This window comes from Pithys albifrons, chromosome 18, assembly GCF_047495875.1.
Source record: "Pithys albifrons albifrons isolate INPA30051 chromosome 18, PitAlb_v1, whole genome shotgun sequence".
Classification (NCBI taxonomy): Eukaryota; Metazoa; Chordata; class Aves; order Passeriformes; family Thamnophilidae; genus Pithys; species Pithys albifrons.
Window position 1 is genome coordinate 9,760,721 of NC_092475.1, and position 20,988 is coordinate 9,781,708.

Below are 20,988 nucleotides of genomic sequence, written 5' to 3' on the forward strand. Positions count from 1 at the left end.
GGGGGGCACCTCACACCCCTCTGCCACCCAAACCATCAGAGATGGACTCGATGATCCTTGTGACTCCCTCCCAACTCCGAATATTCTGTGCCTCTGGGCGGGGCGCGGGCACAGCCAGGCAGGCGCTTCCCTCCGCGGAGGCTCCAGCTCCGCGCAGCAGCTCCCGGTCCCAGGCAGGGGCAGCCCCCTCGGCCTGGAGGGATGAGGGGAGGGATGGATGGAGGGAAGGTCTCCACGGTCCCGTCTCCATGGAGCCCCCAGACGCGGCGCCATTGGCGAGCCGGGCGGAAGCGGAAGCGGCGCGGGGAGGGCCGGGCCGGGCCGGGCCGCGGGATGGCGGCGGCGCTGCTGCTGGTGCTGCTGGCGGCGTGTCCCGGGCCCGGGCGGGCGGGCGCGGGGCGGGAGCGGCGGGACGCGCTGCGGGAGGAGCTGCTGCTGAGCCCGCTGCCCACCGGGGACGTGGCCGCCACCTTCCAGTTCCGCACGCGGTGGGACGCGGACCTGCAGCGGGGCGCAGGTACGGCGGGGCGGGCCGGGGCGGACCGGGCCGCTATTGGCTGGTTGGGGGGCGGACCGGGCCGCTATTGGCTGGCATAGGGGGCGGACCAGGCCTCTATTGGCTGGGGAGCGGCGCAGGGGTGGGGGTCACCGTTGCGTGACTGGTGGGTTGTGGTTTGCACTGGGTGATGACGTCAGAGGGGTGAGTGACGTCAGGGTCGAGCAGGGACAGGGCACAGCAAAGCTGTGGGAGGCTGAGTATTGCCGTGACGTCACACGGGAGGGTCGGGGTGGTGATGCAAGCAGGCTGCGTGTCATGATGAAAGCAGGGGCAGGGATGATGTCATGCTTGGCCAGGCCCGGGTGTGACGTCGCGGGAAGGGATCAGGGGATGAGATGGGCAGGGACTAACGCTGCCCACAGTCTCTCACTACAGGCTCTTCCCGAAGGCGCTGGGGCGGCTGGTGGCGGCGCTGGGCGTGCGGGAGCTCCACCTCGCCCTCACCCAGGGCTTCTGGCGCACGCGGTTCTGGGGGCAGCCGCCCCTCCAGGCACCCGCCGGTGCCGAGCTCTGGGTCTGGTTCCAGCCCACGGTCACTGAGTAGGTACCCCCGCCGTGGATCTGTCTCTGGGTCCCCTCTGTGGCCACCAATCCCAGGAGCTTTTGCTCATTTCTCATGGGGCAGCTGTGGTGTGTGAGGAGCCTCCTGGATTGGAAAATGTCTGCTGGAATAAAGAGCCTGGAACCCCGGGATTAGCCCTAATTAAAATCAGAATGTATCCCCACTCAGTGCACCAGGCAGGATGTGGTGTTGAGGACAAATGCTTGTTCCCTAAAGGACTGAGTAATTTCCTTATGGGCTCTGTGATGACAAACCCCTCACTATGCTAATGGGATGGGTTTATATCTCGACTTCTTAGCCATGACTCGCTTCCTTTCACTCCCAGCCAATACCTGTCACCATCTCCCTTAGCACTCAGCCCCTGTACAAGCTGCAGCAGCTCTGTGGGGACTCACCGAGCTCTCTCTTCACTACAAGTGTCCTATTTATTGAATGTTGCTGACTTAATGCTTGTTGTTCCAAGGATTTGAGCTGCTGAGCAATCTTTGGTATCTGTTCTCACACAGCGTTGACAAAGCCTGGAAAGAACTGAGCAATATCCTCTCAGGAATATTTTGTGCTTCTCTCAACTTCATTGACTCGACCAACACAGTTATTCCAACAGCATCCTTCAAACCCCTGGGCTTAGCCAATGGTAAGCCCAGCTCTTCTCTCTCAGTCTCGCCTCTTGCTTTTTAGTTCTGCCCTGTGTCACTGCCAGGATTCTGGGTGCAGGTCCTGCAGTGACTCTGGGTCTGGGTGCAACAGACTGGGTCTATTAACTTCCTCCTGGAAGCATTTCCTCTCCCTACAAACAAGGTTTGCATTTGAACAGAGTATACCCACACGTGGTACATGGCAGATGCTCCCTGGCCCTTGTCTGTCTCTCTGAAAAGTATTTTATGAAACAGTGAGAACTACAGGATTTAAGGCACTCAGGGAAAAAAATCTGCTAGGATACATCCTTACATGTACATCCATCCTCTTTTCCAAATCACTCTGTACAGAGTGGGATTTATTTCTGATGGACCTCATGGCATTTGGGGAATATTGAGAGGGTGGTGGGTGTGGCACGCACTGAGGGGTGGAACAGCCTGTGGCAGAAGCAGCCTGTTGACCCTCCACCTCCCTGCCCAGGGACAGATCACCATCTCCTGCGATATGCCGTCCTGCCCCGGGAAGTCGTCTGCACAGAGAACCTCACACCTTGGAAGAAGCTGCTCCCATGTGGCTCAAAGGTAACAGCAAGTCCTGCTGCCTCCTTGGGTCACTCCCAATGGAGTTGAGCCCCCAGCAGCAATCTGGGAATGTGTACTGGGAAGTCTCAGCTGGGCCTTTCTCCCAGTGGGAGCAGAGTCAAAGCACAGGCTGAGTCTCTCCTTTGCTCCCTGCAGGCCGGGCTCGCTGTGCTGCTTAAGGCTGAGCGCTTGTTCCACAGCAGTTACCACTCTCAGGCAGTGCACATCCGCCCCATCTGCAGGGTAAGTGCCAGGCTCAGCTTCCTCCTTGAACATCCCAAGAGAACATCCAAAGCCACCTTGTCACACTGTAGGGTGACACACCAGTTTGCCCAGCTCCGCTGTGGTGGGTTCACTGTGTCCTGCTTCTCTGGTTTCACTTACATCCCAGTGGGGTTCTTGTGGAGTTCCAGCTCCATCATGGTGGTGTGCCTTTCCAGAAACTGTGATCAGAGCCACTTGTCTCTTATCCAGGATGCCTCCTGCATGGCTGTGTCTTGGGAGCTCAGACAGACCCTCACTGTGGTCTTTGACGTGTTCTCCAGTGGCCAAGGAAAGAAAGGTAAGGTTGGGGGTTATGCACTGTGGTGCTCAAGTGCCCCCAGCCTGTAGCACTTCACTGCCTGCCACTGACTTTGCTTCCCCAGACTGGTCCCTCTTTAAGATGTTCTCTCGCACACTGACCGACGCGTGTCCTCTGGCCTCGCAGAGCAAGGTCTATGTTGACATCTCCCCCAAGAACAAGGTAAGGTCCCAGACCAGAGAGCACCTCCCGCTCCCTCGTGTGGCTCTGAAACATCCCCAGCTCCACCCCCTGCACAGCCCAGTTCCTGGGAGCCCTTTGGGGCTAACAATTGGAGGTGGTTTCCTTGCTCTGATTAGGGCTGTGGGAATGACCCTGCTGGTGTTAGTAAGAGCACTGAGCTGCCACCTCAGATGCGTGGGAAGGCTCAGGGGTTGCTTCAAGGGACGCTTTTCTATTCATGGCCCATTTGTTTTCTCAGGAAAAGGAGCTGCTGGAAGTCACACCTGCTCCAACATCTGTACACGAAGCTGTTGTCCAGGGAGACAAGAAAACCTATGCTGTCTATGACCTGCTGAGCCCCTCGATCTTCAATACATCTCGCAGCCTCAATGTGCAGCTGAAGTGGAAGCGGCCCCAAGACAGCTGTGAGTGAGCAAAAACTTCACTCCATTTTTAGGCCAGGACTCCAGGCCTAAAAATCACCTGGCCTGGCCCCTCATTTCTGTCCCTTTCTGTCCCACAGCGGAGATGCCGATCCCTGTGCTCCATGCCCAGCGGTACGTGGGTGGGTACGGGCTGCAGACAGGGGAGATCTGCACTCTCATCTACAACACTCACCCATACCGGGCCTTCCCCGTGATCCTGCTGGAGACTGTGCCGTGGTATCTGCGTCTCTACGTGCACACTCTGACCATCATCACCAAGGGGAAGGAAAATAAGCCAAGTAAGTAAATGCTTCTTGGAGCACGTGGCACCCAGTTCCCTTGGCACGAATGCCTCATTCCAGAGAGGGTTTAGTCCCTCCCTTGGGCCCCAGTGATCTCTGGGAAACGGGATTGTGAAATAAAACATCTTGGGATGTTTTCCTACCCTTGAGTTCACTGCTCACAGCAGATGAGACCATTAAGTCTGTTTCATAAGAGGCACATGAATGGTGTTTCACAGTCAACAAGGGTCTAAACCAAAGTGAATTATTTTTTGTAGTACAGGAGGCTCAATTTAAAACTGATGGCTGGGTTTTATTTTGCATTTGTACCTTTCCTTATGAACACCTGACTTTTATGGGTCACCAGCCCTAAAGACCAGCTAGATTTAGCTTTAACACGTGCTTTTTGCTACGGGTACATCTTCACTTGCCTGGAAAATCTCTCTCAGGACAGTGGAAACAGGAGCACTCACTCCATAGGAGATGTCCTGGCAATGTGAGATTGCACAAGGTCTCCCTGGTGCCATTGACAACATCTCTTTGGGGTTAGGTTACATCCACTACCAGCCAGCCCAGGACCGGAGACGGCCTCACCTCTTGGAAATGCTGATTCAGCTGCCAGCCAACTCTGTTACCAAGATCACAATCCAGTTTGAGAGGGCCTTGTTGAAGTGGACAGAGTACCCACCTGACCCCAATCACGGCTTTTACGTCGGGTAACATTCCCCAGCTCCTCAGTCCCTTCTGGGTCTCTTGTAGGACTTGCTGCCCAGGTCTCTGGTGATGTCTTTGTTGGAAGGACTGACACTGGCATATTCTTTGTCTCCTTAGTTCATCTGTGCTCAGTGCCCTGGTGCCCGGTGTCATTGGGATGAAGGATGTGGATGTGGAGCAGAGCCCTCTCTTCACTTCGCTGTGAGTGTGCCTGTGCTGGGGAGTGGGGCTGTACTGCAGCCTGTGGGCTGTAACCACTGTCATCCCGTTTGGTGAGCACAAAGCAGTGGTCCTGTGCAGACTGACACTCCCCTTTCTGCTTCCTCTCTCCAGGTTTCCTTCCTCTGATGGCTCCAGCTATTTTGTGCGCCTGTACACAGAGCCACTGCTGGTGAACCTGCCGACACCAGACTTCAGCATGCCCTACAACGTCATTTGCCTCACCTGCACCGTGGTGGCCGTGTGCTATGGCTCCTTCTACAACCTGCTGACCAGAACGTTCCACGTGGAGGAGCCGATGCGGGGCGGGCTGGCCAAGCGTTTGGCCAACGTCATCCGGAAATTCAGGGGGGTGCCCCCGCTCTGAGCGGAACCAGGACAGCCAGCACTGGCTGTGGGGCTCCATGGGGAGAACCAGGGATCAGAGCACTGATGCCACTTGCCTTGGCTGGAAGTAGCCTGCTCCATTTTGCTCCCTAGATCTCTCTTTGGGATCCAGCAAGCTGAGAGACGGCTTCCATCCTTAAGATGGAAAATGGCTCTAAGCCCATTGACTACTGAACTGCACTGCTATGGGATTGGGAATGGTACAGGACTTCTGTTTGGGAGAGGTGTAACGTGCTGGGAATGATGCTGGAAGTAAACTTGAGTGTTTTGTACATTTGTGCTGCTCCTGGTTGCTTTTACTTTCTCAGCCTCAAAGGCAGAGTTGATCCTGTAAGACTCTGAGCTGCCAAGTCTCTACCCATCTGGGTGAGCTGGGAGGAGATGCAGGCATGACCAGGGGAAGGGCTGTGATCTGCTGCAAAGTGAGGGATTCATCTTCTCTAACATCTCACGTTCCACAAGCTCCCTTCTGTCACAGGTCCCTTCTGTCACACATCACCACATTTGAGCCAATTTGTAAGTTAACTTGTCCACAGTGTATGTCTGTCCCCTCACCCATTTTAAGGGGTTATTTTCTTTCTCAGGAAAAAGCTTCTCTTGCTGCACACTTCTATTTCCAGCATTTATAAACCCATCCACCTGCTCGCCCTTCTGCTGCAGCACAAGATCCTCCTCAGTATAATTTCTGCATTGCCTACCCAGGGGCTCCACTGCACCCATGGTGTCCCCAAAGCTTTGAGGAGCCTTGGCTGAGCAGACCCCGAGTGGGCTGGGAATGCAGGAACACCAGCACCGCTGTGCTCTACAGTTATTTTCACAAAATACAGACTACCACCTTGTGGTTCACAGAGAGCAGCAGGAGGAGGCTGGTGCTGCTGCTTGTTCTCCATCAGTGCTGTTTTCAGAGATACATCGTTTCTATCTTGGATGTGGCTTTTGTGATAGGAACAGACAACAAGCCGCTAAAGAAAGCACAGGGAAACCATTAGACTATTAGAAGAAATATTCCTCAGAACGAAAGCAGAGCACAGCCAGAGGTCCTTTAAAAGCTTCTATTTTGAGCAGAAAAACCATAAAACCCCCACTGTCTCCTTCCTTGCACAGAACAAAGTGTTCCCACTGGCCTGGGATTACCTTTCCCTTTCCTGCCAGAGATGCCCTTTTCTCTGCAGCTCCTTACAGATCCAGTCCACTGGATGGCTCCATGTAGCCTGCAGAGCTGCTGAAATACATGAGTTTTGTGTGATCCCTCTCTGTTCCTACTTGCTGAAAAGGATGCCATGGGGCTGTGAGCTCACACGACTTCCAGCCACGGCTCTGCCAGCCAGGCTTGAAGTGCAAAATCCAATTTCTTTAGAGAAAGCTAAAACTACAACTGAACAAAACCTGAGTGAGCATGCAGCTCCCACAGCAGGGCAGGGGGATGCATCCAGGAGAGTCCCCATTGCAGTTTGCAAAAAGATTTGGAGATCCCAGGTTGTTTAGGTTAGGTCTAGTATAAATCCTGCAGACTGCAACCAACAGCATGTGCCAGAGCAGCTCAGAGCAGCCCAGCTCCCTGGGTGTAGCCTGCTTGCTGCAGGTGCTAGGTGGGATCCAGAAAGTGCCCTGAGTGCGTGAACTGCTCTGGGAATCATCAGCCAAGCACCCACCACCAGAGCTGGCATCAGCCAAAGGCTTTATGGCCATTCCCACACACTGCCATAACCCAGGAATTTCAACGCACCATAAAGAGGTCAGCCCAGAATCATGGCAGAGCAGGAGGAAATTGGATACACACCTGCTGGGGCATCGGGGGAGCAGGTCTTATCACACTCATCAAATGCATGGGCCAGCCAAGCGCAAAACCCTGCGGGGAATGGGTTTTATATGGTTGTGAAAATGCCAAATCTTAGTCTTTGTTTTTTGTTGTTTTTTCCCCTGAGCTTGGGTCCCTTCTCTGTATGACCCCCTCGGGCTCCTCAGTACAGGACAGACATGAAGCTCCCAGAGGTGGGTCCAGGGGACGGCTGTGAAGATGATGAGGGATCTGGGTCATCTCTCTTACAAGGAAAAGCAGAGGGAGCTGAGGCTGCTCAGCCTGGAGGACAGAAAACTGAGAGAAGACCTTATCAATGTCTGTGAGCAGCTGCAGGGAGGATATTGAGGATGGAGCCAGGCTCTTCCTGGAGGAGCTGAGGAACAGGACAAGAGGCAGTGGACAGGAACTGGAACAGTGGATGATCCCCACTGAGACTCGAACTCAGGTCCTTGGGATTTGGAGTCCAGAGTGCTCTCCTTTACACCACGAGACCAACCCTCTCCTCATTCCAAACCCCCATAAACACACACACACACAAAAAAACCCTTAAGAAAACAAGAAAACACTCATTAAGTGATCCTCCCCCCGTACTCTGTGTTGGTGATGCCACACCGTGAGTGTTGTGTTCAGTTCTGGGCCCCTCAGTTCAGGAAAGATCTTGAGGGGCTGGAGGGGGTCCAGAGAAGAGCAACGAGGCTGGAGAAGGGACTGGAGCTCAAGTGCTGTGGGGAGAGGCTGAGGGAGCTGGGGGTGTTTAGCCTGGAGAAGAGGAGGCTCAGAGGTGACCTCAGCACTGTCTGGAACTACTTGAAGGGAAGTTCTGGCCAGGTGGGGGTTGGTCTCTTCTCCCAGGCACTCAGCAATAGGACAAGGGGGCACGATGGGGAAATTGAAGTTGGAGATCAGAAAAAAATTCTTTGCAGAGAGAGTGATCAGGCATTGGAATGGGCTGTCCAGAGAGGGGGTGGATTCCTCATCCCTGGAGGTTTTTAAACTGAGATTGGCCGTGGCACTGAGTGCTATGATCTGGTAAAGGGACTGGAGTTGGACCCAGGATTGGACTTGATGATCTCGGAGATCTTTTCCAACCCGATCGATTCTATGATCTGTAAAACACACGCCCCAACACGCACCCGCCCAGGCCCCGCCCGGCGCAGGCGCAGTGGGGTGCGCGGCGCGCAGGCGCACAGGCGCTCCCGGCGCGCGGCGCTGCCGGTCCCGCAGCCCGCTCGGTCCGCACCGAGCACCGCACCCCGGGCCGGGCCCAGCACACACGGACCGCCGGCCGGGCGGGCAGCGGGGCGGCCCCGGCTGCCGGGCGGCCTCTCCCTCCCTCCCCAGGGCGGCCCCGGGATGGCGGCGTGAGGCGGCGGCTCCGCGCCGTGAGTACGGGCCGAGGGCAGCGGGCGGGCCGGGCTGTGCCGAGCGGGGGTGGCCGCGCTGGCTCCGGGGATAAGGGGAGGACGGGCGGAGGTTTTCCACCTGCGGGAGCTCGGAGCCACCCGGGGTGTGGAAAAGGCTTGAGCCGACCCTGAGCTCGGTGCCGGCACGGAGATAACAGCGCTGTGTGCGCCCTCCCCGCTGTCCCTCTCGGTCGGTTGCGTCTCGTTAGCGCCGGGCCCGTTTCTCCCCAGAGGGACACAACGCTCTGACATCCCAGCAGGGTCAGCAGCTGGACTTGGGTGGTCCTTCTAGCTCAGGAAGTTTTGTGATAGTCTATGAACACAGCGCTGCAAAGCTGCTGTGCCCGGCCAGGCGCCTTCTCCGGGCCCCCGCACATGCTTTGAGCCAGTTGGAGGGCGGGGTTACAACCTGTTCTGTCCTACAGCGTTGCTCGTGACATCCCAAACGTGCAAAATCAAGAGAAGGGAAAGGACAAGCTGTTAAATGCAGTCCGCAACACACTGAATTCTTCCATGATACTGCAACATTACAATGGATCTTGCAAATACTATCATAGGTTGAGTAACTTTTGTCTTTCCAATCTATATGTGATACCTCCTCATAACCCCTTGCCCAAACTGCATTTTTGCCTCTCTATCTGAAACACAGAAAACTGGCCTTTATCAGGCAGTATTCAGACCTCTGAAGCCTGGAAGGCACAATTAGAGAAAGAATCCAAATTGAAACTACTTTTTTTTTTCCAGGGAATGGGCCTGGAATTCCTCATCTTTGGTTGTTAAACAAGAGCTAAAGGCAGGAAATAAGGACCACTGATAATTAATAAAGTAGTACAAATGAAAGTAGCAATACTTCAGATGACAGCTATGAATGCTGACATCCCTTCCCACCACAGCTGATTGAAGCTTCTGCTCTTCTGATTCCAGGCCCATTCCAAGTTCTCTGAAAAAGAAGTACTTTTAGTTTAGATCTCTACCTTTTGTAGAGAGAAACACACATCCTACTGCTGCCTTTCTGCTCACAGGTGGAGGTTTATTCACCTTGATGCTAATCCATCCCTCATCAGTAACAAACCTTGAAGGGCAGTTGTGGAAGGGATGAAAAGAGTGGTTCAACAGAGACCCTCCACTTTTCACAAACTGAGTTGCTTTGGCTTGTCTGTAGCTTGAGAAATCAAAACACTCTGTGAACCCGAGGGTTGGTTAGTCAAGGTTTTGTTGCTCTTTTGGAAACTGCAATTCTATTGCACCATTTCTAAGTCTACATCAAGTGTTCAAGGCATGAACTTATTCAAGACTGGGGTAAGGCCTTTGCCAAAAATGATAGACTCACTCTTTCCAGCTGAGTCATACCAGCAGATAAAGCTTTAAAAAAGTTTTTAAAAATAGCAGAAAGGCTAAAAGAACCCTTGAAGAAATTAATCTCTGATACTGCAAATAGGTCTGAAAGTTTGAACAGCCATGATTCTTAGGTTTACGACAGAGGGTTGGCATCCAGGAAGCTGCTCTGCTGTTACTTTTCTTAGCTGAACTCCTCAAACTTGTCACTTGATAGCTCTTCCCCTCTCTTTTGGTCCCAGTGCTTTGGATGTTGTGTGTTTTTTGGCAGCTGTTTTTGGGGGCTGTGTGGTATTTGAGTTGGTTTTGAGCACACACTGACAGCGGGAAGTGCTGCCACACACAGCAGTGAGTGGCTGTTACGAGGGGTTTGATTTAAACAATGTTAATAAAACTGCTACAAGGTAAGAAACAGTGCAGGGACCTGAGACTTACTCTGAGGTTTGGGTGCACTGTACGCTGAGCCTCACCTAAAAATCCACTGCGCAGGCTGGAAGGGCACACCCACGTGGGGACAGCCCTTCCCAAATCTTCCTTCAGCGAAGCTGAGCCACACACACACACGTGCACTGTATAACTGGAGAGATTTATATCTAACCAATGTGTCTTTTCATTCCCAAGCAGAAACTGCAGCTTTTGGAAAAGGAGGAGTGTGAGATAAAGGAAAGGTTTTTGAGTTGAGAAGAAGGTTTTGGAGTTGCAGACAAATTCTAAAGCCTTCTAGCAGGTACTAAATTAGTTCTGTGAGAAAAACTAGCAAGCTACCAAAACCAAAATGAGATTAAAAAGTTTTGGGTCAAGCTGCCCATGAGGAAGAATATAGAGGAGATAAAATTCACACAGCAATGAGAGCATCTGTCCAGAAAGTTTCATCCAATTAAAAGCTGTAATAAAGTTTATAGACACTGTGATACAACCTATAGAACTTGGCTGTGGGTGAGATTTGAGAATATATATTGCGTAATTGGAAGTTAGAGTGGTCTTTCACCTTTACCTATTTTTTCCTTCTTTCTTTTCTTCATGGAGTGATTTAATAAACTATTTTGTGTGACACCTTTGAACTGTGCCCTCAGTAATATTTTCAGCTGCCACGATGTACTGGGAGCTCTCACAGAGGAGAATGGCCCCTTCACGCCCCAGTAAAAGGTTACTCAGTGTTTCAATGCAGACCTTTCAGCTGCCAGACTGGGTGACTCTTTTGTAGCTTCTGCCAGGGGAGCTCCGTGCAGACAGTGCTGGCTTAAAGGCTGCCTTAGTAAGGTCTGAACAAGCCTACCTTTGAAGTGCTCAGGGGAAATCTGGCTGATCATTCTCCCCTGTAAGGGTAAATGGGCTGTTACGGAATTAAAACGTTCTTGAGAAAGGTGCAGACTTGGTATTGGCACACTGATGTTTAAAACCTACAGTGCAGGAGAACCTCTTGGCATCTTAATTGCTGAATTAGCTTGTAGGATGTGAAGGAACAGATGGATTTATTCCAGAATGTGAGTGATCAGTTTCAGGACAGTACAGACTTGCACTGGCTACACTCTGCACTTCTCATAACTGAAGTTTGTTTCTGGCTGGGAAAGGTGTCACTGCCCTCGCACTGGAATTCCAAAATCCTCCACACAAACACGTGCCAGTAGGACCAGCTGGTTTTGAATAGTCTGGGGAAGGAAAATGACAGAAGGAAGGGCTGGGAACACGATGGAAGGTGATTAATAAGCATGTTGAAAAGTATTGGTGTTTGCTTACAAATGAGGTGCACAGGGCACCTCCCAGGCTGCTGCTCTGCCTGCAGGAACTGGCAGGGAAGAGGCTCTGGCAGCACGTGGAGATCAGAGGGAGCCAACAATGTGGGAGGAGCAGCTGGAGTTGCTCCAGCCCCGCTGGCAGGGGGTCTGGAGTGAGTTCAGGTGGCTCTGAGAGCTGTGGAGGGGCAGAAGAGGTGGTGGTGGTGACGTGGGAAGGAGCCCTTGGGTAAACATGAGTGGCCACCAAGTCAGATGACCTGAGGAGGAGCACAGGAGGCTTGAGGACAGCAGGACACCAGCCTGGCTGAGGAAGGAGGTGAGTCAGGCAGGGGAGAACCAGAGCAACTGGTTGAGGAAAAGCAGGATGCAGTTGTGAAAGTGTTGGGTGACAGGTTATTTGCTCTGGGACATGGTAATCTTTGGCTTAGATCATAAGGAGGGGACAAAGACAACGAGGTAGGACTCTTATTTGCAAGTTTCACCTTGTCTGAGAATCCAGGCAAAACTGAATATTGTTGTGGCTTCCAGAAGGATTTGCCTCTCCTGGGCACCAAGGAGAACGTTCTCGGCTCAGTAAAGAGCTGATGGCAGGAGACTCTTTCTCTTTGATCAATAGTGTGGAAAGAAAACTGCCTCCATTTCCAGCTGTACAAAAAAATCTCTAGTGAAGAGAGTGTATCTTACTAGTGGAAAATCCCTTGAGGGAGACAGCTGCAGGAGTTTCCAGTAGTAGGTAATTTATCTGGGATCAGCTGTGGGATACAGCAAAGGGTCATCAGCCTTCAATTAGTGGATAGTGAGGGGGCACATGAAAATACAAGCAAGCTGACTACAGGTACAAAAAGCAACTGTTCAAATATCTGCATTTGTCAGAAATCCAAGAGGCTTCCAGGTTGAAAGGCATTGGAATTGAAACTTCATAGTAAAACTGCCCGCTATTAAATGGTTCTTTATTCTGCAGAGTGGCTGCATTTGTTGGTACAAGCAACTGGCTCTTGTAGGAAATACTGAAATTTAAAAATGGGTAGCTTGTTCTGAGATGGCTTTGTGTTTGTAGGAATTGCTTAGGTAAAGCTTGGATGTTAAAATCAGCTCACTGTTTAGGGTGTTACTGTGAAAAGCATTGAGGAGCAAGGACACCAGGCCATGAAGTGAAGCTGCATCATGAATTATAATTTTCAAACTGTGGTCAGTTGTAAAGTTTGGAGGCTGAAGGCTCAACAGTGACACATGACCCTGTTTAAGCTGAGGGATTTATGCCATTGGTTCCAAAAGATTCTACAGCTTCGTTCCAGCTTTGTGCTACTCTGACAGAAATATTGTGTTAGAGGTTTTTGACTAATTTCTTTACTCTGGAGACAGGAAGCCCAAAGCAACTGTCTTTAGGCACTGGAAATTAAAGCTTCAAGAACAGGTGACACAAACTGCCACAGAAGCCAAACTGATGCAACTCAGGGCTGGATCTGGCAAAAACATGACACAATGTTTATGCAGTGCTTGTTAGTGCTCAATATTTGGAGCACTTGAGAGGAAAAGATTGCAGGAAACCTCAAGAAAGGAACATTTCAGTTGCTGCAGATCATTGATTTGGTACAATTTTGTTGCATTCAATGCAATCTGAACTAAAAAGTTGGGTGATGAGGTTTAATTACCTTCCTATTCAAATATTTGTTAAGTCTTTTCTGTCCATTCTTTCCCTTTGGAAAAAAGTTCTCCAGTACTGCTACAATCTGTTTACTCCAGGAACATCTGAGCAGTTCACAAAGGCAGAAGACGGCACGTTGTGGTATGAAATAAGGAATTGCCATTTCCAGTTTATAGATGGAGAAAAAGTCTTGGGACTAGACTAGACCTTAAAGATACAAGTGAGTGACCTGCATAAAACAGGACTGATATTGGGAGCTTTATTCCAGTGACTTGGCTTTATCCATATTGTAGTGTAAAGTAACGTCTTCCTTACTCTTTGGCTGCCAAGCTGCAGTTTAGTTTTACCACCTGAATTCCAGCTGCCCTCCCTGTGCTGGAGAACACCCTCCTGCAGGAGCAGCAGCACAACACACTCTCCCCACATAATCTGTGCTGGGAGAGATGCTGGCCTGCATTCTCTGACTAACATCAAAATAAAACAGTGCACGTTGCTCGGCACACAGGGATGGCAGAGTCTTTGTGCTGCTGAGCAGAGCCTGTCGGTACCAGCGAGCTTGCAGAGCTGTGAGATGTGTCTGACCTCTTTTGGAAGAGAACCACGTGTGGTTTTCACTTGGCTTTTCTATGCAATCCCTCATGCTCCCTCCCTTTGCCAGGAAATCCCTTCTGCCAGCAGGAGTCCGTGGAATGTGCTGTTTACCTTCTCACTCTTTCATCTTACTAACCTTCCCACCCTCAAGCTGTAATTGTGACAGACTCGGCTCAGCCCTTCACCCTTCTGACAGAGCACTGCTCTGTTGGGTATCTGCAGATAAAATGCTGCAAGGGCCTGTCCTGACCAGACTCTCCTTAGTGGGGATGAGGCCATGGTATTCCACAAAGCTGGGGCTGGCTTGGCTTTCTGTGCCCTGACTGCTTCCTTCAGTGTTGCTGCCTGTCACCATAAAGTGCTACAGGATAGCAAGGAAGAACACGCTTCCCAGGCTCGTCCCTTTCCAGCATCCCCCTGCAGGGCTTTTCCCCGTTTGGGGGCCATAAGGTAGGAGTGCCCTCTTCTCATGGTTTTACTGCACAAATTGAAGGATAACTTCCAGTTGGTCCCTCCCAGACATACTGGTACCTTCTATCCTGCCCTGCTGCTGCTATCCCAGACTGTTGAACTCCACTCTTCTGCTCCCTTCCAACTATTCAGCACCTGTAAACACACCTGTCAGACGTTTATTATTTTTAAAGCCATCTGAAATTTTCGAAGATATTTGTACTGCTTTGAAAGGAAAAGCAAAACCACACATTTAGGGTTGCTGAAATGGTTGCTAAAGGTAGAAACATGTTTTCTGGACTTAGGGTGTGCTGCCATCCCTGCTTAGGAAAGCCCTCAAAGCTCACTGTTGCCACAGGGTTTTATAATAATCCAAGTGAGGAAATCCTATGTTTACAGCACTTATGGAAATTGCCATTTTGAGCCTGTCCCCTCTTTGATCTATTCACATACTTTGTCTTATCCGACTTGAGCTGTTTGGCAAGGATTATAAATCCTTAAGCAGAGACTGGCCTTCCCTTTGTTTTGGACACTGACAGGGCTTTCCTGGGTAGCCACGTGTGTAGCTGGACCGTTGTGCTGTCCTGGTGGGAGAGACTTTATTGTCTGTGCCTGGGAGGAGGCAGTTTGTGTGCTGAACATTTCCTAGACACTTCTTACACTAACACTTCCTTAACACTTCTCTGTAGCACCCAATTTATCCCTCAGTTGCATTTCTTTATACTGTCACTCAAGTCTTTGGATGGCCTTGGATAAATACGAGTGTAGGAAGGCTGTGGCAACATGTTTTCCTTTCCATTTCCCCTTTTCCTTTTCTGTTCCTGCACCGTGCTAAAAGGTCTCACAGTTGTTAGCCTGGGTAAAAGCCTAAAAAACAAGGCACACAGGATATGCTTCTACACCAGCAATACCTAATCTTGTCCCCAGCTCAGTGGTTCAGAAAGCAGAAAATTTTCCACCAGCTCCAAGACACACTGAAATTTAGTACTGGGAGTTCAAACATCTGCATATGATGCTTGGGAGTAAATGAAGCTGTATAAGAATGTCAGCTGGGTTTTTTGCTGTGCTTCCCTGACAGTCTGACATTTTACCCTCCCTACAGACAGCCTGCCCACCGGAGGAGTTGCCGGAGACTGTTCTGGAGCACGTCCGACTGCTGCTGCCACGAGACCCCAGCCAGCACAATGTACTGCCTTCAGTGGTTGCTGCCTGTTCTGCTCATACCCAAGCCCCTCAACCCAGCATTGTGGTTCAGCCACTCGATGTTCATGGGATTCTACCTGCTCAGTTTTCTCCTGGAACGGAAACCTTGCACAATTTGTGCCTTGGTCTTCCTGGCAGCTCTATTCCTCATCTGCTACAGCTGCTGGGGGAACTGCTTCTTGTATCACTGCACAGGATCCCAGCTCCCAGAATCAGCTCACGATCCCAGCATAGTGGGCACTTAGGAAACCATAGTCTTCCAGTCTGCTGAGGGCTCTTGTTTGGCTTTTAAATAGGGGGTAGGGCTGGGGAGGAGGGAGGTGTTAGGTGTGGGCCTGGAGTAAGGACAGCCTGTTTTTTTGTAACTGTGCATGGACTAGAGTGGCAAATTCCTCCCACTCTGCCTGTGAAATTCGACTCGTTTACTGTGTGAACTCTGGCAGCACCACCTGCTTTTTTAGAAGCAGAAGTCCTTCCCGTATCACTGGGAACAGACACCAGCCCTCCCAGCTGAGAACTGCTGGAGGCCACTGTGGTCTAACTCAGGGCTCTTGGCCCACTGATCCTGCTCAAATAGCTGCAAGATTCTCTCAGTCTGTTTGTGGGGAGCCAGCCTTCCCACCTTGCTGACCAAGGGCAAATGTGACAGCTCTCAGATGCACTTGGCCAAAAGCTGCTGGGGCCAGAGGCAGTTGAGTCATCTCCTCCTGCTCAGCCTGCCAAAGAGATGTGTGCACTGCCCAAGTGCTTTCTGAACTCCGTATGCTCCAAGATGATCCCAGCCTGAAAGCCTAAGTTATGCTGCTGCTTTTATAAAGCCTCACAGGCAGTAGAGACTCTCTCTCCTCCTTCTCCTGTATGTCCAGGGTTTACAAAGGTATTGACTGTTGGGATGTAGAGCTGATGTGCTGCAAGACACAGGGTTTTAGAAGCCACTGTGAGCTTCACCCTACAAAAGCTGTGCTAGGCCAGAAGGCTGGGTGTGGGTGGGGCAGGAGAGGATCCTGTGGTGGAGGCTTGAAGCAGTGAGTGCTTCAGCCTTTTTCAGTGGTAGCAGTTTGGGGCCAGAGGTGACAGAAGGTGCTGGTGCTACTGACTGGAGAAGTGATGAGGCTGGAAAAATGCCTGGTATCTCCAGCTTCTCTGGTAGAAGGATGTCAAGCAGCCAAGCTGGTGGTGGGTCAGTCCTACAGCCTGCAGCAGGGTTTGGTTTGTGAGAAGCCTTAGAGGTTGCCACAGAACACTTGCCTCTAAACTTTAAAGGTTTCCCTTCCCTTTGCCATCTGTTTGTCTTTCCTTCAGTCTCCTGCTGGAGAGCAGAAGTGGCTGTTGCTGTCCTGAGGCGGTTCAAGCTATGAGGTTGTGAAACTTCCAGAGTATTGTTTGTTCATTGCACAGCTGTTCAAAATGTTTAATAAAGCTTTATAAACTTTGGTCTATGGCCTCCTGCCCAGCATGATGCATTGGCTGCTCATTGTGGATGCCTTAGCCCAGCAATCATGTGTTTCTGCATTGTTCTCTTCCCAGCACAGTAACCCTGGAGCTGAGTCTCCAGCAAGAGGCAGAGCCTGTTTGCTCTGTAACTCCCAGTACTGACTCTTCTCCTTGACTGTTTAACCTGACTGTGGGCAAACTGGGAACTAGACTGGCAGTTCCTAAACAGGCTCATCTCACAATCAGAAGCACCCTGTACGTGTGTATCTCTGCACTTACGTGACAGATTTCCCCTTCCTTCCCTGCTTATGAAATAAACCCCCAGAGCTGTGCCCTGGAAGCCGCTAATCCCCGGCGCCGACAGCAAAAGTGTCTGCTGGGAGCCCACGCAGTGTAAGCCCATCCCATGACACCACATCACCCCAACCTGTCCCACTGTTCAGGCCAGGGACTGGCTGCAGCCCAGCTGCCATGAGCTGTGCTGGTCTGAGCCCTTCCCCAGCCTTGGACATCACCCTGTGTAGAACTGGGGGAGAAGGACTGTCAGATCCAACAGCACCCAGGAACACTTCAGAGTGTTAGAGGGTGTTGGAGCTGCGCTCATGGAGCTGGAACTGGCTTGCTCTACCCTTGCCCTGAAGCCCAGGTCCAAGTTGGAAAGAGTTCAGGGCATATTAGTGTTTACACGATTAAAAAAGCGTGTGCCACATCAAAAATAGATGTGACAGCTCTGTCACCTGTCAGACTGAGGGAAATCCCAGTAGCTGTCACATCAGCATAAATGAAGGGAGAAGGAAGGGCATTCACTGCAAGCCATAGCACAGCTCTTGTTTGCTCTCTGAGCGACTAAAGTTTCAATGCACTTAAGCTAATGCAGTCAGTTCTGTCAAGAGTACATTTTTGTTGCTCCCTAGCCAAGTTGTACTTTACAGCAATTTAAATAAATCCTAGCCACCAATCCAGACAGCCCTTTGGATGAGAGCAAGCCCTAACTTTGTATGTGGGGTTCAAAACAAGGTGCAGCTCTGGGCCTTCCCCTCTGTGAGACCCAGCTCGGAGTAAAAAGCACTTCAAAAGAGGGAGGCCGCAGAAGAGCTCTCAGCAGACTATTGGGGTTAGAAACTTCCCACCCCAAATGCAGAGAAAGAGTGCTCTTTGGTATGCACATAGCCCTCCCCAGAACACTTGCCCTCTTTTAGGCCCTGAGATACCATCTTCATTTTAAAGATAGAAAATTAAAGCAACTTTGTCATGGTCAGACAGAAAGCCTCAGGCAGAGTGAGGAATCCAACCAGGTCTCGCATCGCATGTTAATGGCTGGCTTGTCCTCTATAAAGAGATTGAAAAACCAGCCTGTGACTGCAGAACAGGTCAGACCCGATGGCTTCTGAAAAGCATCATCACAACTTCCCTGCCTGTGCGCTGCAAATTGGGCTGACCCCATACAGACACAGCACCTGTGCCTCCAGCCAGGTGTTGCTGGCTGCATGGAAGAACGCTCAGAGATGTTTTGCCCTGGTCTCAAGGAGTTTCTCTGCCAGAAGAGCAGTGGGGGTGGCTCTGTCCCTGGGTATCCTGAAGGCACCAAGGACTCTCTGTGTGGGGACTGCACCTGTGGGCAGCTACTCTGGTGATGGAAAGCAGTGGGATTTAGAACACAAACTGCTGTGTTGTGCCAGGCACCACTGAGCTGGGACACTGCCTGCAAATGTCACTTGACACTTTGGCACAGAGCGAGTCTCAACACCTTGCTGAATTACAGTGTCCATCTGCCTGATGCTCCCTAGATACAGGGAGCTGGTGCCTTAAGCTGTTTCTTTGTCTTTTCGTATGAAGGAGAGATCATTTGCTTTTCTAGGTCACATAACAGATCAGTGACAGCAGGGTCAGTAAAGGAAAAAAACAAACAAAAAAAAAGCCCAAGCTCCAGTCCCTAGAAACAGAGATGTGTCTTGTCTTAGGCTGTTCTTGGACTCAGTGCAGCTTTGAGGTCCAGAGACCTCTCACCCTGTCCTCAACACTGCTCAGGGAGAGGCAGCATCTCCAGGATGAGCAGCTGAGATACAGTAAGGCTTCCCATGGTGTAGCTCTTTAAACCTTAGATCTGCCTGACATCCACAATGGTGCATCATCTCAGGGGCTGATGTTTGGCAGTTGAGCTGCCCAGCACCACTCAGGGTGCAGGTGGGAATCAAAGCTTGGGCTGGACTGCAGTGTCCTGACCTCTCCCAGTACCCTTGTCTCCCTCCTGGCCATCCCACCCACAAACAGTGATGCCAAGGCAGTGTCAAAGAAGGAACACCAGTCACTCTGCTCTCAAAGGGCCTACTATTCCCAAATGCCACCCTACATGTTAATGACTTAATCACTGAGTGAGGGATCCCAGTCAGCACCCACTAATTGCCCAAACAAAGCAGGTCCACTTCTTCTTGTTGCTGATGTAGCACCTTCTGCTGATGAGAGGCTGTTCCTGTTGTGGCCCCTCTAGCCCAGCCTCTGGAGGCCGGCAGTCAGGTCTCCTGACTGCTGGTCCTGGCTTTGGCCAGATCCATGTGCAAACGAGGGTCACTGTGTCACTTCCAGCCTGACAAGGGCCAGTGCTCCATGTGCATGGGCAGAGAGACCCAGGTGTCCCAGCATGCAGAGGCTGGGAAGCACCGATGGATGCACCGAGGAGCCCCTGGAGCGCAGCCACAGCCCCTACTCAGCACTGGCCAGTGCAACTGGAATCCCACTGGTGGTGCAGATGCATCCCAGCTCTGATCAGTGTGTTGGCCAGATCCAGAGGAGGCCCCAAAGACAGTCAGAGGGCTGGAGCACCTCTTCTCTAAGGCTGAGAGTTGGGGTTGCTGAGCCTGGAGAAGGCCCTGGTGAAGTCTCACTGTGGTTATGCAGGACCTGAAGGGGCCCAGATGAAAGATGAGGAAAGAGTGTTCAGCAGGGCCTGTGAGGACAGGACAAGGGGAGATGGCTTTAAAATGAAGAATATTGATTTAGATTCAATCTAAGGAAGATGTTTTTTCCAATGAGGATGGAGAAGCTCTGGCAAAGACTGTGCTGGAGAGGCTCAATCTTTGGAAACACTGAAGGGCAGGTTGAACAGGTCCATGAACAGCCCGGTGTGGTGGAAGGTTGCTCAGGTTGGCATGAGATGATTTTTAGGGTCCATTTCCAAGACAAACCATTCCAGGATTCGATCATTCTTTGGTCTCCATGCCCCACTGCAGAGTGGTCCCACAGCTCCTGTGACGTCACAGCTCCCAGAGCTGTGCCCATGTTTCATGTGGAATGGCCAGCACCCAGCAACGGTCACAACGCAGCCATTCCCCTGCTGGAATTGCACATGTCAGCAGCTCCCAGTGCTCCCTCTGCCCTGCCCACCCTTTGCCGTGCTCTGAGACCACCCTTGGCCCTGCTCAACCCTTCACCTGCTGCCCTGCCCACCCTTCATCCTGCTCTCCGTGGATGCTGCTCAGCTACTCCCTGACCATCCCATCGGTCCTGAACGCTGCCTGCTGCCTGGATCTTGTCACCAATCCCAACAGCATGTGTGGCCTCCTCATGATGAAGGTACAGTGCTATTCCATGGATGTGGGCATCCCACAGCTGTTGGGTGGGCAGGAGCTCTGTGGGGATGGTGTTGGACAGGGACCTCACTCTGAGGTTTTGCTCCCTGATGCAGGCTCCCAGAGACACCGAGGAGCCTATGGATGTTGACATCATATTAGACAGTGAGGAGAAAATGGAGATTGATAGAGGACGTGGAAGAGATGGAGGTGGATGTAGATGACACAGAAATGATGGAACTTGATGAGAAAGATGAGGTGGAGGACATGGTATTGGGATGAAGACCCCCAGCAGCAGCACAGGCAGGTGCTGCCCATCCCTACCCCAGGGGCAGTGGGTCACCTGGCACCAGGCTGGGCTGGGCTGGGTGTCCCCACTCAGGGACACGGTGCCCATGCCCTGCATTCTGGCAGCACAACCCCCACCCCTGCCTTGCCCTGACCTGCTTTGGGCCACACAAGCCCCGTCCCACCACCTGGGCCCAGCTCCCATGCCCAGCCGGGCTCAGGCCTGGCCGCACAGTGCGCTATGCCCAGCGTGTGCCAGGCTGGGGGCAGATGGCACACCCAGCAGGGCCCCCTGCACTGACCATGCTGCTTGTTTTCTTGCAGGACTGATGGAGATGCCAGACATGGCTGCTATTCACCTGTACATATGTTTTGCATCTTGTTTTGTGATGCCCCTGTAAATATGTTGAATTGATTGTTGTTTTTT

General features: G+C 51.7%; 2 protein-coding genes across 4 annotated transcripts; both read left to right on the top strand.

Annotated features, from left to right (window-relative positions):
• The first annotated feature begins 301 nt into the window (after positions 1 to 301).
• Positions 302 to 5,381, top strand: PIGT (phosphatidylinositol glycan anchor biosynthesis class T). The gene is made up of 12 exons (XM_071572656.1): positions 302 to 517; positions 922 to 1,099; positions 1,628 to 1,755; positions 2,238 to 2,338; positions 2,495 to 2,581; positions 2,813 to 2,900; positions 2,986 to 3,083; positions 3,343 to 3,508; positions 3,607 to 3,807; positions 4,340 to 4,505; positions 4,621 to 4,704; positions 4,837 to 5,381. The coding sequence occupies exons 1-12, from the start codon at positions 334 to 336 to the stop codon at positions 5,087 to 5,089; spliced, it is 1,734 nt and encodes a 577-aa protein (XP_071428757.1). The 5' UTR covers positions 302 to 333; the 3' UTR covers positions 5,090 to 5,381.
• A 2,705-nt stretch (positions 5,382 to 8,086) lies between these two features.
• BLCAP (BLCAP apoptosis inducing factor) lies at positions 8,087 to 16,707 on the top strand. 3 transcript variants are annotated; one of them, XM_071573002.1, is made up of 2 exons: positions 8,087 to 8,292; positions 15,173 to 16,707. In XM_071573002.1, exon 2 carries the CDS (start codon positions 15,255 to 15,257, stop codon positions 15,516 to 15,518), a length of 264 nt encoding a protein of 87 aa, XP_071429103.1. In that variant the 5' UTR covers positions 8,087 to 8,292; positions 15,173 to 15,254; the 3' UTR covers positions 15,519 to 16,707. The 3 variants fall into 3 exon arrangements, with proteins under 3 accessions (XP_071429103.1, XP_071429104.1, XP_071429105.1); XM_071573003.1 differs by lacking the exon at positions 8,087 to 8,292 and adding an exon at positions 9,088 to 10,375; XM_071573004.1 differs by lacking the exon at positions 8,087 to 8,292 and adding an exon at positions 12,990 to 13,249.
• Positions 16,708 to 20,988: the final 4,281 nt, after the last annotated feature.